The sequence below is a fragment of the Haliaeetus albicilla genome, chromosome 27, assembly GCF_947461875.1.
Source record: "Haliaeetus albicilla chromosome 27, bHalAlb1.1, whole genome shotgun sequence".
NCBI classification, from domain to species: Eukaryota; Metazoa; Chordata; class Aves; order Accipitriformes; family Accipitridae; genus Haliaeetus; species Haliaeetus albicilla.
Genome location: NC_091509.1, coordinates 1483224 through 1499233, shown reverse-complemented (window position 1 = coordinate 1499233; position 16010 = coordinate 1483224). Strand labels below are relative to the sequence as shown.

Genomic DNA, 16010 nt, shown 5'->3' with positions numbered 1-16010 from the left:
TAGAAACAGCTGGAAAGGCAAAAGAGTATCTTGACTTGTCTCTTGACAGAAATGAATTTGCTAGTGTACGAAGCTGAAAGTCTTCACTGTGAGTTGAAGGAACTGAAGAAATGGTGTTGGTAAAGGGAAAATGATTGTCAGGTTGATGCAGCTTTCCTTACAAATGCTTTCAGTCAAGTACTGGCTACTGTTAGAAGCACTAAGTACTATGTACTGATGTCTGTTATGTTTTGATTAAATTGCTGTATAACTGGTTAGAATACTATAGTTGAAGAATATGTAATGTGGCATGGTATCTTTTGTTTGTTTTAGAGAGTCTGAAATAACTGTATAGGCAGTGGGGTGATAATATGTTTGGAAATACTGGAAGGTAGACTGGAATTAAGACAGTTGGAAAAAGATGGGGCAAGAATTTAAGAAGCTAGTTAAGGGCATCAGTGCGCTGCCTATTAATGGCTGTCTGCTTTAATCACTCACAAAATATATTGTAACATTAATTTTGCAACCCAAATACAGTTGCAGTATGCTCTTAACATCTCCATCTCCTTCTGTTTTCTGCCTTGAACTCCTTTTTCTTACCCTCTTCAAACTGCATCCTTGTGGCTTAGCTAGAGTAAGCCATGGGACCAGTGTGGTCATTCTGTGCTACTTAGCCCATCTATTGCCCCATCTTCCTCTTAAAGTATGCTCCTTGAGATTAGGTGTCTTTATATTGCTGATCATTTTTCACTCATTGCAGAAGAGTTCATATGAATGAATGCACAAACTCTCCTGCATATAGCACAAAACATGTACAGATCTAACCTGTGAGAAAACAATCTTGTCTGAGTTCCTTTGGTGCTCATTTCATGAAGGAATTGAAGGCAGCAAAAAAATTCTTACAGGTGACTTCATAGAAATTCAGAATATTTCCCTCAGAAGTAACAGGGATGTCTTGTCAGAAAGCAGACCTCAACTTAAGTGAGAGCTGATACTTAGAAGAAGCATTCCCATCTTGAACAGCTATAAATTCTGCAAAGGCAACTTGAATCTTTTAGGATGGAAATCTTGTTTTCAGTCTGGTTAGAACTGTGTCATTAGAGACTTTGGGGCTATTTCAGCTCTCTAGTAACTCTTTGATTAGCCTTATCAAAGAATAAATGTGTTGCTAGTAAGAAGAGCTGTTGGGTTAGGTAGCTTAAAGTGAGTAACAAGTTATTCAGCATGAAGCTTACCTCCCTTCCAAAGCAGCAATTTAGTATTTGTAGTGTAGATTTCTTAGAGTATTTCCTAAGTTGTGCCACCCTTTAAAGGGGGATGCTATTGGGAGCAAACTGTTTGAATTTAAAATTTGTGAGCAGATAACTAGAACACAGCTATAAAAAAATTATACTTTCCACTGATGGGGAAATTGGGGAAGACTAGAAACAGTCCTTCTAGGAAACAGCTTATCCTACACAGTTTCCTCCTCCTGAGGCATCTGGTAGGCAACATTGTCAGCAACTTGCATGGGCTAGAAGTTATGTTGCAATTAATGTGTAGTACACAAACATGTTTTTCGCCCTAACCTGCAAGCAGAAAGGTGAAGGGGTATGCACTGACTTCTTTTTAATCTATAGTGCCACTTCTTGGTGGAAAGACTGTGGAAAAATAACGTCAGTGTTACTTAGTCATCCCAGTTCAGTGGTAAAGGTAGGGGTCGTGGCGTCTTGTGCTCTGGAGGATGGTAGGCTGCTCCAGAGGGCACCTGGAGTATCTGACTTGGGAGTCTGCCCTTGCCCTCTGCTAGGTAAGATAGCGAAGGCCTGAGTGTGGGGGCTATTGGAGCAGTTTTGTTTCCACTGAATAAATAAGGAAGTTTCTCTCCCTCTGTAAGCAACTTGATAAAGTGATCTTGGCTACAACAGTAGAGGTGACTAGTATCTTGGGTTTTTGCTCTGTCTTTCTAAATGTTTATCCCTCCTGGACTTGTTAAAACAGGTTCTGAAGAATTGGGAGAACAACACTGAGTGTCTCAGTAGAATAGCCAACTTGCTTATATTAGTAATTCTGCAGTAAGTATTCCTTAAAGAATACATATTGTAAAATAAATCATCTCAAAATACAGTCTTAAACACACCTAGGTGGTTAATTTAAACTCCAAAGCTTAAACAGAATATGTAGGCTTAAATTAAATATGTCATCTCAAAGTCTGCATAAATAAGAATCCCTGTTGCCTTAAACAGGAGAATGAAGTGTTTTAACATGATGATAAATATTCTCAGCCACTTTGGAAAATCCCACTTTCTCTTGAATTTAGCAAGTGGATGTGCAAGAGTTAATACTAAACTGAAGTACTTCAGTAAAGGTCAGGCTAACTTGCTCTGTCCCATCCCACTTCTCCCCATTGTGTTTTATAACTAATGAACCATGGAGCTTATATTAAGTGTGTTGGAAGACCCTGCCTGGTGAGTGGCAGTGAGTAACTTCAGTCTCATTCATTCAAGAGTTTAGCTCATGCTGTTCAAACTCTTCCATGCCCAGTGCAGTGTGAATTTTCTGTGATTTTGCTCTTACAGGTGTTCCAGAATTGCTTTACTAAGACTTACTGGGTGGGAATTCCCAAGTACCCAGCAACCTAAATGAACCTGATCTTTACAGTATGGTTTTCAAAATTATGGAGCTGGTTTCTGATCATACTCTTGGCTTTTAATTTGCCTGTTGTAATGCTTACCCAGATAACTGGTGGATAGGTGTGACTTTGTCACATAGCATGGATCAGTCTCTCCATTTGTGCTGAGTTAGGGTTCTAAGGGAAACTTAGAACCCTAAGTTCTTGCATTTCAGCTCTCTTGTATCTTGCAACTTCAGTGTAGTTACTTGCGTAGCTTCCCAGATGTTGCCCTTGCTGCAAAGAAGGCTGCACTAGGAGGAGTGTTGCTGGCAGGTCAAAAGAGGTGATCCTTTCCCTCTGCTTGGCACTGGTGAGGCTGCACCTGGAGCAGGTGTCCAGTGCTGGGCTCCCCAGAACAAGAAAGGCACGGATGCACTGGAGAGAGTCCAGTGAAGGGTCATGAACATGACAAAGAGACTGGAGGATCTCCCATTATGAGGATAGGCTGAGGTAGTTGGGACTATTCAGCCTGGAGAAGAGGAGGCTTAGGGGGATCTTATCAATGTATATAAATACTTGAAGGGAGGGTGCAGAGATGACAGAGGCAGACCCTTCTCAGTGGTGCCCGGTGACAGGACAAGAGGCAATGGGCACAAACTGAAACACAGGAGGGTCCCTCTGAACATCAGGAAACACTTTTTTTTTTACTGTGAGGATACTGAGCACTGACACAGGTTGCCCTGGGAGGTTGTGGGGTCTCGCACATTGGAGATACTCAAGCCATCTGGACATGGTCATGGGCAACCTGCTCTAGGTGGACCTGCTTGAGCAGGGGGGTTGAACAAGACTATCTTCACAGATGCCTTCCAACCTCAACCAGTCTGTGATAACACTGGGCAAAACTTAACTTTTCTTCTCTTGTCACCAGAAATTGTTGAACTGACTTAGCAGGAATTCAAGTTGCTTGGAAGCAAGAAGTTTAAACTGCTCAGATTTAAAGGTACACTTCCTGTGAGACTAGGTAAGATTGCTGGAAGAGTTTGAAATGGGACTGTGGTTAAGAAATAGGATTTAACTCGAGCAGAGTCCAGAGTTACTTTACTCAGATGCATCTTGCCCATTCACAGTAAGAGACCAGTCATTTGGTAGTTAGCACTTGAACTTGTTGGACAGTAGTGTTTTCAGTTGTGTTTTAATGTTACAAGCTTAATGTTTGTCAGTGCTGATAAAACTTGGACAACTGTATGCCTCAAAGCTTTCAAGGGTCCAGGGCCTGAAACTCAAAAGTAGTGGTAGTATAGGTGAACATTCCTCCCAGGAGTCAGATTTCTTCCTATTTTTGAGGAGTAGAGGTCTAAATATTAGTGGACCTTGATGTGGAGGCTTTTGGCTGTCAGACTGATGATTAGCAGAGGAGGAGCCCTAGCTGGTGTGAGAAGCAGGACAGCCAGATAAAGCTTCTGAAATGGAATTAAGAATTCCTCAGCAGCCATGTGTGTCCGAAGCTCAAATTTATGCTAGCAGAGATGTTTCATAATCCCCAGAGTACCAGGCTGAATTAGATGTGAGCTGGCAAACTTTGTTGCTTTCACATTCAGAAACTTTTACTGGATCAAAAAGCACAGCACTGTCGGAGCCTGTGGCCTGGTCTCTAGGAGGGTGACAAATTGCTTTCCATAGAAAGAACTTACAGGCATAATATTTGTCATTCACTGGGGGCAGAGCAGACAGGATGGGCTGCTTCCATTACTCAAGATACTGGCATGGTGTCCAAGAATTGTACTTCCTTGTTTTATCTGACTGCTTCATGTCAGTGCACGAGCTTTTTGATTACATGGTGATCTTGAGACTGCTGTGTGACTTCAGCCAGGATGGATAGCTGCGTAAGTATCATTCTGCTATCCTGACAACCTGGCATATGAAGTAACTGTCTCATCACCTTCTTGGTACTTCTAACAAATTTTTTATTGATGCAGTCTCTATGCTTGCTTAGAGATGGGCTTCCTTTGGTGGGAGAAGACTGGCTTGGGTTCTGCTGAGGCCTTTTGCCCCATGCAGGAGTTGAGCCTACAGGAGTAACTTCTTTTAATAAAAGGCAACTTACTGTTCCTCTCATTCTACTGATTTAATGATTTGCTCTTTGCCTTTAATAAAAGTGAAGATAGCAGGGACCTTCAAGGAGAGAGCTAAGGCTTTCACTCATGATCTGTTTTTGACCTAAGCTGCTTGGTGCCCAAGAAAACCCTTTACTCCTAGGTGAATTCTAAATTGGCTCATCTTTGGAGAGCAGTAACTGCACCAAACCGCTGTTGAATCAGAATGCACCAGTTAAGATGTTTCTTCTGGGTAGCTTATTACCTTAGAAGAATTGATGCTTGCTTTTTATCTCCCTACTGTGAATCAGCTGGAGACTCTATTGCTCCTCAGTTGCTTTTCCTTATCCTAAAGTGTCCCATAGATGAGTGCTTTACTGGAGCAAGTTTTGTTTGCAATTCCAGCTAGACTTAAATAGTAGTATCTATAGTGCCTAGTACCCCATGTTAAGGGGACAGCTGAAAGTGATGGATATTAGACTCATTCGGGCTTTGCAAACAAAGTGTATGATTTGAGTTTTGCATTTGAAAGATGACTTCTGCATTGAGAAAGTGGAGAAAATAATCAGCTGCTTTTGGCGATCTTTTGGAAGTCTGTGCCTTGCCTGTCATGTCTTAGGCTTCTACATGAAAAGCATCTATGCTTCTTGATTAACTGGGATCGCTGTCTCAGTACAGGGTGATAGGGCAGAACTGATATTTGCCTTTCTAGTGCTGATATCTAAAGAAACTAGACGGTGTAGCTTTTGGGTCTTATGTCATGCCCTAACAAGGCTTAAACAGTTTTTCAGTGATGACCTGGACTGAGCTTCTGTAGAAATCAGCTTAGCCCAATTGACTTGGACATGAACACAATGTGTACAAAGGTGTGTTAAACACTGTGCCTCATACACAGCTGCTCCTGGTTCCTAAAGACCACTTTCAGCTGCAGCTACATGCTGTGGACGTAGGAGGGTGTGTCATAGCTGCATGATGCACTTGGTTATAAAGTCATCACTGACTTCAAGAGAAACTAATTGCACTGTATAAATTGCTAGGCACCTTTGACTTCCTTCCACTGTTGACACTTTAGGAAAGATGTCTGTCTTCTGGCTGTGGAGCTTACTCCCTCCACCTGGAGCTGGAGTCTTATGGCTTTTAAAAGAGTCTCTTCTCTGAATTCCAGGAGCTTTGACATGCATCTTAGATTTGTATGGGCCAATAGATGTTCCAGCAGACAGATGGGGGTTTAAATTGTTTTCCATATTGCTCATTTGGCTAGTGCTGAAAGGATCTGTGGAGAGCTGACTTCATGGATTGTCCTGACTAATGATTGAGCTGTTTCATAGCAGAAGAAACTCAGCCATGGAGTTTACATATTGAATTTGCATCTACTTGCACATTGTCTGAGGTGTGGCAGAACCAGGAAGACAAAATTGCTCATCAGAAATGGCAGACTACTCTTCGTGGTGTAAGAGCATAGCATGGAAGGCTGTTGAGAAGATGAGGTGGATCATCCAGTGGTAAACTGTAGCTAAACTTTTTGACAAGCTGTAAATGGCATGGTTCTCTGCACAGAGGAGCTGCCTTGAGAAAGATTGTCCTTGAATTTTGGAGTGTTATGTACCCTGTAAAGGGAAGTCTTGCAGTGGAGACTTGGATCAGTTGTGCTGCATTATGCTGGTAGACCTCATTGTGCCTCAAAGAGCACGTTGCTGGAGCATTCTTAATATTAAGTGTTAAGTGATCATTCTGCTTGATGAGACTGCATTTGTATCACTACTCTATGGGGAAGCTAAGTCTATTACTTTTTTAGAAACACTTTGTTAGCAGTCTTTCTACTTGATTACTTTGGTTCTCACAGTTCCTTGGTTGTTGTGAAGTACTTGGTCCGTGCTAGTCCATAGCATTAGGAAGCCCACTAAAGGATAAGTTGTGTTTGTTGTCTGCAGTAGATAAATGGGGGTCACAGCTGAAGTATTGGAGTTAAGCAGGCTGCATGGTTGGTGAAATAAACCAATTTTTGAATGAAAGGGAGCTTTAAACCAATGATGTTTTAAGTTGCTTAATGTTTTGCTACAGACTGGACTGCTCTGACAGAATAAAGAGATGAGAAATAACTCTGTACTTGAACCCCTTGAATTAACGGGAAGTAAAATTTATCTATTTCGCTATTACTGACAAAAATCCATACTTAAATTCTGAAGAGTGCACACTTATACTGCTATATCTCTTTCATTGAAAGACTTGAGAAGGCATGCTGTCAAACTGATACCACTAGAGCAGCTTTGCCTGTGGTTGTGCAGGATGAATAGGACAAGGTGTAAAACAAGTCACTTACTGTCTTGTGTAATTATTCAGCCTGGTTCTGTGGTTACAAAACTTGACTTTTGTGGATTATTTTCTAATTGTCTTCTGCTAATGTTGTAGTCATTTGACTAGTAAAGGTGAAGGCTTTGCTATGAAGTTCATTGCAATAATACTTGATTGCAGAAGGTGGTCTGGTGATTCTCTGTTCCACAGTGCTGGTTTAATTAGTTACTCTGGTGCTTCAAAGAACTCCTATACACAACTGACATTTTTAAGGATTACCTCCTCTTTCCTTTTGCACTTGGCTCCTTAAACTTTGTGAGAAGGTACCTTTTTCCAAGGGGTTTTTCCTAGCGGTCTGGAAGCTGCTTATGTTGTTTGGTCTAAAACGTGTGTATATGTAGTGTTCTGGTAGAAAAACTTGAGAGAAACGTCCTGAGTTTATTTGGACAAATAGCTGGGTTCAGCAGGGTATTAAAATTAAACCAGTTTAGATAATGCAGTTAAAGATGTTTTTCTTGTTGAGGCTATAGAGATAAAAAGGGAAAGATGTGAAGCTACCAGCAAGAGCAAGCATAATGGAGAATAGTTTTGATTAATGAAGGCTTACAAAAATAAAACAAAGCAGCTGAATGTGGCAGTGCAGCTTGAAGCCAAATAATTGTGTCCATTTTTATTCAATGTTTTTGGAGTGATGCTTCCTATAAAATAAGTGAACTGCTGAGGAATGAAATCTAGAAATGTTTTCTGAAGTGACTAGATTGAAAGAATTCATCGTGGGAAGCATTTAGCTACTGACTGAGTTCTAACAAACCACAGCCCATTTTAGTAAAGAGTATTAGCAGTGTGGGATTTTTTTTTTTAATGGCCAGCAAGTAGCTATGGTACACTTGGGTTGATAGCCTGTAAACCAAGAACTAAAACTCCTAGACTGGGATGGGATAACTCTGACTTTCCTTTCAGCAAAGGAGGTGCTGTTCAAGGCAGAGTTGCATTTTGCCAGACAAAACTGACTAGTGGGGCAATGTCAGTCTGTTGGACTGCTGTTGCTCTGGAGGTCACAAAGCAACACCCTGGTTATCCTGGTGCCCATGCTGACCAACAGCTGAACACCACCTTTGCCTGGTCTGGTGCTTAGAGCACCAGTGGCGGGGGGCGTTTTGCGAGGCTGATGTGAGGTATGCAGGCAGGAACTTCCACCAAATACAATGAGCGTTGGGGAAAGGGGTGTTATGGTGGTTGAAGAAGGTAGACAGAGAGGACTGGACAGACTTGCAACATGGTCCTGCTGATGAAGGGTGAGCCATCTTGTTCAGAAAAGTCCTTGGTTATTAAAGGACTGTGGTAAGATAAAACCTGAGGGAGCAGTTGTAATAGTTGACCAGAAAACTTTGATTGGATTTCCTGCAGCTTTTGTTAAAGGCGGGGGGGGACAGATGTTAGCTGTTTTACTCATCCTACCAGCTGCAAAAACTTCAATGACTAGAGCAGTGGAGTCTGACAGATACAAAGTGAGCTACTGGAAAATAGCTGGAGAAATGACTGTGTTTTGAAGCTGAACTGACTGGCAGCAGGTGGGTGTAAGGTGGCAGAGAGATTCCCATTATTGAACACTGAGTTTTACTCCGTGTACGTGGGGCGGAAAAAACAGCGCTGAAGCTGATGGAGAGCGCCACAGGTACTAAACATGCTGTGTCCCTTGCTAAGGGGCAGCAGTTCAGGACTAGTGGCTTCTATGTGCCTCCAGCACAAAATTAAAAGTTTTCCTACTCTGAAGCTGTATTCTGAGAGGTAGTTGAATAAATGGTCCAAGTGTCAGTTGATGGTAGAGAATAATTAAGCTCTTAACTCTTTCACAAGTGTACAGTAGAAAATCAGGAAAAGGAGGAAGAGGTTGTTCTTTATTGTAGAAGAAATGTGTTCACTTAAATCAAGAACAGTTTTTTACTAAACTTGTTCTAGAAGCTTTTTAACTTGAAATTGATAATTCATTAGTGAAGGGCCTACAGAAATATGTAGGAAAAGTGAACTAACTGGGTTTCTGGGTTCTTGGTGCTCTAATCACTGAGCAGCTAGCTCAGTTAAGACCTAGTGAAGCTTTTACTTTTGTCCCACTTCAAAAAATTTTCTTCCAGTTCCAGTGGATTTCACACCTGCTTTCCCCCTTCTCTCTAGCTGCATCTAGTTGTTCTTTGTTTTGTGGCCTCTGTTTTAACCTGTGTTCAAAACAACAAGAGAGTTATGGAATGCATGCTGTTCTCTTTCATTTTCAGCTGATATCTTTCAGCATGGTAGCTCTGCCTCCTGCTCCACAGCACAGTACCAACCGATGGAAGTTTGAACAGATTTGTGTTTAGTGCCTTCAGACTTCTAACTGCTGTCATCTCCAACTTGTTTGGGGGATGCACTGTGACTCTGCTGTTGCTGCTATTGGTGAAGGGACATACGGAGTGGCACTGTTTGATTAAAACAGGCTGAGAGAAAGCAATACAAAGGAATGTTTGGCATTTCTTAGGCGGGGGCAAGATGTCCCTGACATGCCTCATGTAGTGTTGTCCCAATATGCTTTGCTTATAACTTACTGCCTTCTCATCTCTTCTACTTTGGTGTGAATGTAGGAATGTGCACGTGCTATTTGTAGCTTTGCAGGCTGTCTCCAGACTCCTTATATGGATGAAGGTTGACGCTATGCTGAGTGGCATCATATGAGCGGGATGTGGTTTCTGGGATATATACAGCATATATTTATAGTGAAACTTTAAAGTTCAGGGCTTTGTGGTTGGTATGAGTGCAGTAAGCTACACTCTCTCGATTCATTTTGAATACTATTCTACAATTAATCTATCTCCAGCTTCCTTATGTTTAGAAAATAATTGGATAAAGCATCTTAATTCTCTGCAAGACTAGCAATTTTTTCTTAAGCAGTTCTCAAGTAGCTGTAAGCAGCTCATGCTTCCTTCATCTCAGTTGGACCTGTCTGCTGTTTGACTTGTGATTAGTGCTTCTGCAAATTATTAACAATGAGGTTGTCTGGTTTAGGGAAAAGCTGAATTTCAAGTGCAAAAGCAAGGCTGTTTTCTGAGAAGTCTTTCAGGTACGGTTTCACATAGAACACTCGTGCCTTGTGAGTTAAGGCTGTAGTTAGATACACCTATCCAGGAGGTTACCTGTTGTGGTGATATTTAAAAACTTGTGGTCACGCAAAGTTGTGTAGTTAAATGGTAAGGATTTTTGTTCAGAATCCCTTGGCTGAAGTACGTGGGGTTACTGCTCCTTGGCATTTAAAAGAAAATCTTGCTAATACTAATGGCTAGAGGGGAAGCAAGTGCATGGGCTGACTTCTCCAGGTGTCTTCAGCTGCACTTAAACTCTAATTCAGTATCTTTTTTTCTCTCTCTAGTACTTTTGTCCATCTGTTCTCTGTTGTGTGATCCCAATCCAGATGATCCTTTAGTGCCTGAGATTGCACGGATCTACAAAACAGATAGAGAAAAGTGAGTATGGAAGCCAAAAAACATGTAACATTCTTGATAGAGCAGAATCCGCACTTAAATAGTAAAGGACATGCTTCTTGGAAAAGAGTGTTAACTTTGATTTGCCTTTATGCGCTTCAACTGTGGCCTCTTTAGAGACTTTTTTTTCCTGGGATCTGTAGTACTGCTATCTTAACAACACTGCATTGCTGTAGGAAGAAGGTAAATATGCCAGTAGACGTGAAGGATGTAGAGGCCTTGTACTTCTGTGGTTTTATTACTGCATTTTCATTCCACACAATGGTCTTTCATTAGTGTTGTAGCTGTTAATTACAGATTTGCTTGATTTAATGAAAATGTGAAGTGAACAATGCAAATCTGTTTCATATGGAGCTCTAAGTTGAATATGACCAGCTTTTAAGAGCCTTCACTGCCTGCTTTAATTCTACATAACCAGCAGAGGGAGAACAAGTTACTCTAGTGGAAGAATATTTCCATGCTAGCTATTGGTGATGGAATGATACAAGTGGAGAAATAACAAAAATACCCTGTTTCCTCTTCATTTGAAAGTACAAGGGAAGAACAAGTGGTGTAGAGGTGGGGTGGGAGGACTCCAAGCTTCTATGAAGTAAATGGCAAGAATGGAGAGAACTCTAACACTAATGAGCACTTTAAAAGCAACAGCTTAATGACCGTTGTAAACACTTTTCTACCTCACTGTTCCCTTCCAGATCTGATCAGTAGTGTTAATTTCTGAAGCTACATGGTCATCTGATGAGAACAAGCTAGGAAGGGAAAATGATCCACAAACTTGCTTACTCTACTGCATACTTGAGAAGCAGTGTTAGAGAAGTTCATGCATCCTGTTTTTAATCAGAGCTGCAAGAGTAGCAGTACGTATTTCAAGCAGCTAACAGTGACTGCACTTAATGTATGCAGGACTCTTTCCTATTTTTTCCAAAAATAGGGAAGTAATTTTTGTGCTTAAACATAACTGGACTTGCTTCTTGATTAGTCTCTGAACAGTGATGTGAAGGTGAGAGCATTTATTATGAGTGGATTGTCAGATTCTTTAAGCTAAAGAACATTATCTACAGACTAAATTCTAGCACAAGAACCTAGTTGGTGTACATGACTAGGAAACTTCTTGCTATAAGTGTCTTACGCCTTTTTCTACAAATTCCGTAGAGTAAGAACAACTTGCCTTCTGTTGTCAGAAATAAGCTTTTAGCAGTACTGTTAATCATGACAACCGCTTTGTTTTACATAAGTACCCTGAGCTTCCTCTAGCAGTGGCTCTGGCTGTAAAGGCTATTTGGGTGCGAAAGCTCCAGGTGGCTTGGGAAGTAGAGCATACTGTGCCTTCAGAATAAAAAAAAAAAATAAAATCTGGTGGACAAATTATGTCTTGATAGCCAAATGCAATGTGTAGCAAGAAGCAAGCCTGTCAGGGTTTGGCAGCCTAGTAGATACCAGGTACTAGGCTTAACTTTATAAGGGAAGAAGAAGAATGAGGAGGGAGGGACACATTAATCTATTTTTTTCCAGAATGGCAAAATCAAAACCTGCAGTAATAGTTCCCCCAGGGATGCAGCAGTTGGGGGCTGGGGGAGGTACAGGTAAAGACTTCCTGAAAACACTTTCCCCTCAGACCTGTGCTAGCTCTATTTTGTGGTTTGACTCACGAAGATCTTGTATTCCTGTTGTAAATATGACTAGTTACTACTTTTCCATGAAGTACTGTAGGCTTTCTTGTTTCCCCTGTTTGTCTAATATTTCAGTTTGCTCTTAAATTTTACAAATTCATGATACTACTGGAGAGAATGTAAGTTCATGCCATGTGTAGACTAGAATGCTGGACTTGAAATACTGTTCAGATGCTATGTTAAGTAAATCCTCTTTTTATACATACAGGTACAACAGAATAGCTCGGGAATGGACTCAGAAGTATGCGATGTAATTAAAGAAATTATTGGATAACCTCTACAAATAAAGATAGGGGAACTCTGAAAGAGAAAGTCCTTTTGATTTCCATTTGACTGCTTTCTATGAGCCCACGCCTCATCTTCCCCTGTGCACATGTTTACCTGATACAGCAGTGCTGCGTGTTGTACATACTTGGAACAACAAAATAGAAATACTGTATTTCCCCGTACCAACATTGACTCCTAGCAGAGAAGTGTGTGTGTGAAAAGCTGGTTCTTCAGTCATAACTTTGTGAGCCTAAAAGCATTCCTTGTTGATTTAAATTGGGTAATAAAACGTGAATGGGAGAGTTATGGTGGATTTCATATTTCTAGGGACAGTGTTGCTGATCCGTGAAGGATTTTAAGTGGAATCCTTTTAAACTCATAACAGTTATGAAAAGCAAGGTGAAGAACTTGAAGCTGTTTCTGTATTCATTTTATTCTGAAGGACCTACACCTTAGGTAAATGTTATGACCAATGAGATAAACTGTACCCACATCCTGTGTTTAAGGTCTAAGTTTAACCAGTCAACATTTAAATGGATTGGAGCTATTAGTGCATCAAGTGATGTTGATTTGTTTCAACTCTGTCCCTTCCTTCATACTTTTTTTGGTTTGTATGTGGTTTCTCAGTTAATACATAGCTAATAGCTCTTATTTTTCTTAAGTTTTTTAACTGCTTAGGTCTTTCTGGATGTAAGGGTAAAAATCCATTTGACAGAAAACTTGTGTATATTTAAAGACCCAACTGCTCCCCTGGAGCTTGTACGTTCAAGAATGATTAATCTGTGTAATAAACTGATTACTACAGTCATTACATATAACTTTGTGTGAATAGGCTTTTAATTTTAAGAGCAGTTTGTTACAGGCTAAAACTAATGGTGGATTTCTCTAAAACTTTTGCATTCACAAATGGTTGCATTTGGAAGTCATGAAGCAGTTTGGTTTGCATCACACAAGGCTATGCACCTGAACAAGACAAACATAAGCTTAAGCACTTACATGAAAACAGGATGTGTAGTGTGCCAGGAACTTGACTGTTAAACCAAATAAGCAGTTTACTAAATGAGAATGAGTGACATTTTACAAAGCCTAATGGTATTATTCCCACTTGCATGGGACCTAACACAATGCATATGTACTGTAGGTAAGTGAAACCTTATGTAACTAAAATAATGGATGTAAAAGGGTTAAAAAAAACAAAAACAAAAAACAAACCTACCAAACACATCAGCACAAACTTTCATAAAATGTAGCTTTTACATAATTACTTTGCACTAAACATTTGCAAATGTTCATACAGTTTTAAATTGTACTTGTATGTGTCTTTTTTTGAACAAAGTCTTCACTTGAATCTAGTGAAAAATGTAGTTTGAAACTTTTCTTTGTATACAAGTGTATTTGCCAGCATCGTTGGTGTGACAATAGGTGAGTCTGCAAGTTTATCTCCTCTTAGTAGAATTGTAAACAAAGCCATCGACTGAAGGAGAGGCTGTAGCCTCCAGCTCTCCCGCCACAGGGGTCTGTCCCATCCATTTTCAAATGCATCTTTACACTCTTGCACAAATGAGGAATAAATGTCCACTGCTTTTGGTCTAAATCTGTTCCACTTGTCTCCTCTCTCAATGTCCTCGTGTACGCACCGCTGGATGTAAATGTTAGCAGTGTTCCCTTGGAGTCCTCTTACAGCAAGCTGTAGGTGAAACCGGGATACGTGTGCATCTCCAGCAGGCATGAAGACTGCTGCTGTAGCAATGTGACACTGCTGCGTGGGGACGAAGCAGCTCTAAAGCGGTGGAGCAGAGCTTCACATGAAAAGAAATGGAGCATGTGGCCATGTTTCCTGGCTGTGAGACAATGTAGGGATGGCAGCTACAGGGGAGGGGGAGACAGACAGTGTGCAGGCATGTGAACCTGGGTATTGGGTCATCTTAAACTCTGGGCACTCTTATGTTATGCCATGAGCTGTTGGTGTCTTCACTGGTTTAGAAGGTAGTATGTGGCCTGTCACTGAAGTGTGGCCCTGGATAAAAACTTGCAGCGTTGTCAAAACTAGAGTGTAAACTAGTGGCTGCTAGTGTATCTTTGGTTTTGTGTTAACCTTTAACCATGTCTGGCCTTACCTTTTTACTAAACCGTTCTAATGTGCGGGCTAACATTCTTGCTAGACCCTCCGTGACTGAGGCAGAGAATATGGATCAGTGGTGCTGGAGTCGTCCTCCTGTGTTCTTGCAGCAGGGTCACCAAGTACTTGCTTTCTGAGAAGTACAGGGATGGGAGGTTGGAGTGATTGCCAGCCTTGCAGCAAGCTCTCTGTGGGGCATTCCCCTTAACTGTTTTACAAGTGAGCCACCCGAGAATGATTTCTGTGGCAGATTTGGCTGGGTTTTGGCATTGGCAGTTACTGGCAGAGATCAGAGGCCTGTATGGGGGAGAAAGCGAAGGGAATAGTAACGAGTGTGGAAGTTGAGGATGATGGTTTCCCTTTCTTATGGAGCAGAAGTCAGGTGTGCTAGGTGATGGGAAAGAAATGCAGTCATACATGAATTGAAATAGTCCTGAATGGTGTAATGACTTCACCTGAGATACTAGAATAACACATCTGCTTGCATTGGGATGTTTGTCTCACGCTTGCAATGAACTGATAAACAGATCTGACTTTCTTGCTGATGGCATGACAAATGCTGTGGTGTATATAGTAAAAGCAAGTCTGGTGATCCTTAAGTAGGGAGTACATATGCTGTCCCTCATGTGGGTTGACCATTTGTTGTTGAGGGTTGTACTGTGAACTAGATGAAGGAGCCTTTTTTTTCTAGGATTTAACGTAAAACCTGATCCAGCTTATAGCCTTTTTGGGGACTAGAAACCTGCTCTTTTGAAACTGGGTATTGTGTATGTTCCAGTGTAAAACAGCACAAGAAGCCAGGGGTCTGGCTGTGGCCTTTCTAAGAACTGAACTTGTCACATCATGAACTTTTTCAGTCCCTGTCCTTTTTTCTTTTTTTTTCTTTTTTTTTGTTTACTTTAGTATTTTAAGTTAACTACTTTAGCTTTCTTTGCGCAGGGACTTCTATGGATGTAGATTGTACATGCAATTTCCCTTCCTGTCATGTACTAAGCAAATGTGTTTTATTAAAAAAAAATAATAAAATCCTGGGCTGCTTAGATTCCTCCAGCTCTGGCAATGCTGTAAAGCTGAAACACTGACTGGATGCGTTGCTTGTGTTCATCAGCACTCATCCACTGTAACAAAGTGAACCAGAGGACAGGTAATTCCAAGTTCAGTGAGCTGTACCGCATGTAAATGTTCTAGGACCACTGCCTCTTATCGAGCAGCTGGCATTATTTGACAGTACAGATACTTCCTTTGAGGTGTATTGCCTGTAACTTGAGGTTTCAGGGACTGTTTGTATATGTGTGCTGTGTGAGAACGTGATCCAATATATTTCAGAAACTCTTCTAGCTCAGCGCTGAGTAGCCACTCATCAGTGTGCAGGAGCTGCCAGTTAGCTCAGATGTGGCTCAGAGTCCAACATCCATGGACCTAGGGACTGAGATGGAGCTGATGCTGGGCAGTACTGGAGACCTGACTGCTGTGCTTGAAATAGCTGGCTTG

The 16010-nt window shown here is 41.2% G+C and overlaps 1 protein-coding gene across 4 annotated transcripts in view; it reads left to right on the top strand.

Moving 5' to 3' along the window:
• Positions 1-13994, top strand: part of UBE2D2 (ubiquitin conjugating enzyme E2 D2) — a 32477-nt gene extending 18483 nt beyond the window's left edge. For 3 of the 4 annotated variants that reach the window (XM_069772441.1, XM_069772442.1, XM_069772445.1), the window contains exons 6-7: positions 10355-10448; positions 12342-13994. In XM_069772441.1, coding sequence (XP_069628542.1) covers positions 10355-10448; positions 12342-12387 — 140 coding nt within the window. In that variant the 3' untranslated portion in view covers positions 12388-13994. Of the gene's footprint in view, positions 1-9055; positions 10451-12341 lie in introns of those variants that run through there. The other variant, XM_069772444.1, reaches the window with a different exon arrangement.
• The last annotated feature ends 2016 nt before the right edge of the window (positions 13995-16010 follow it).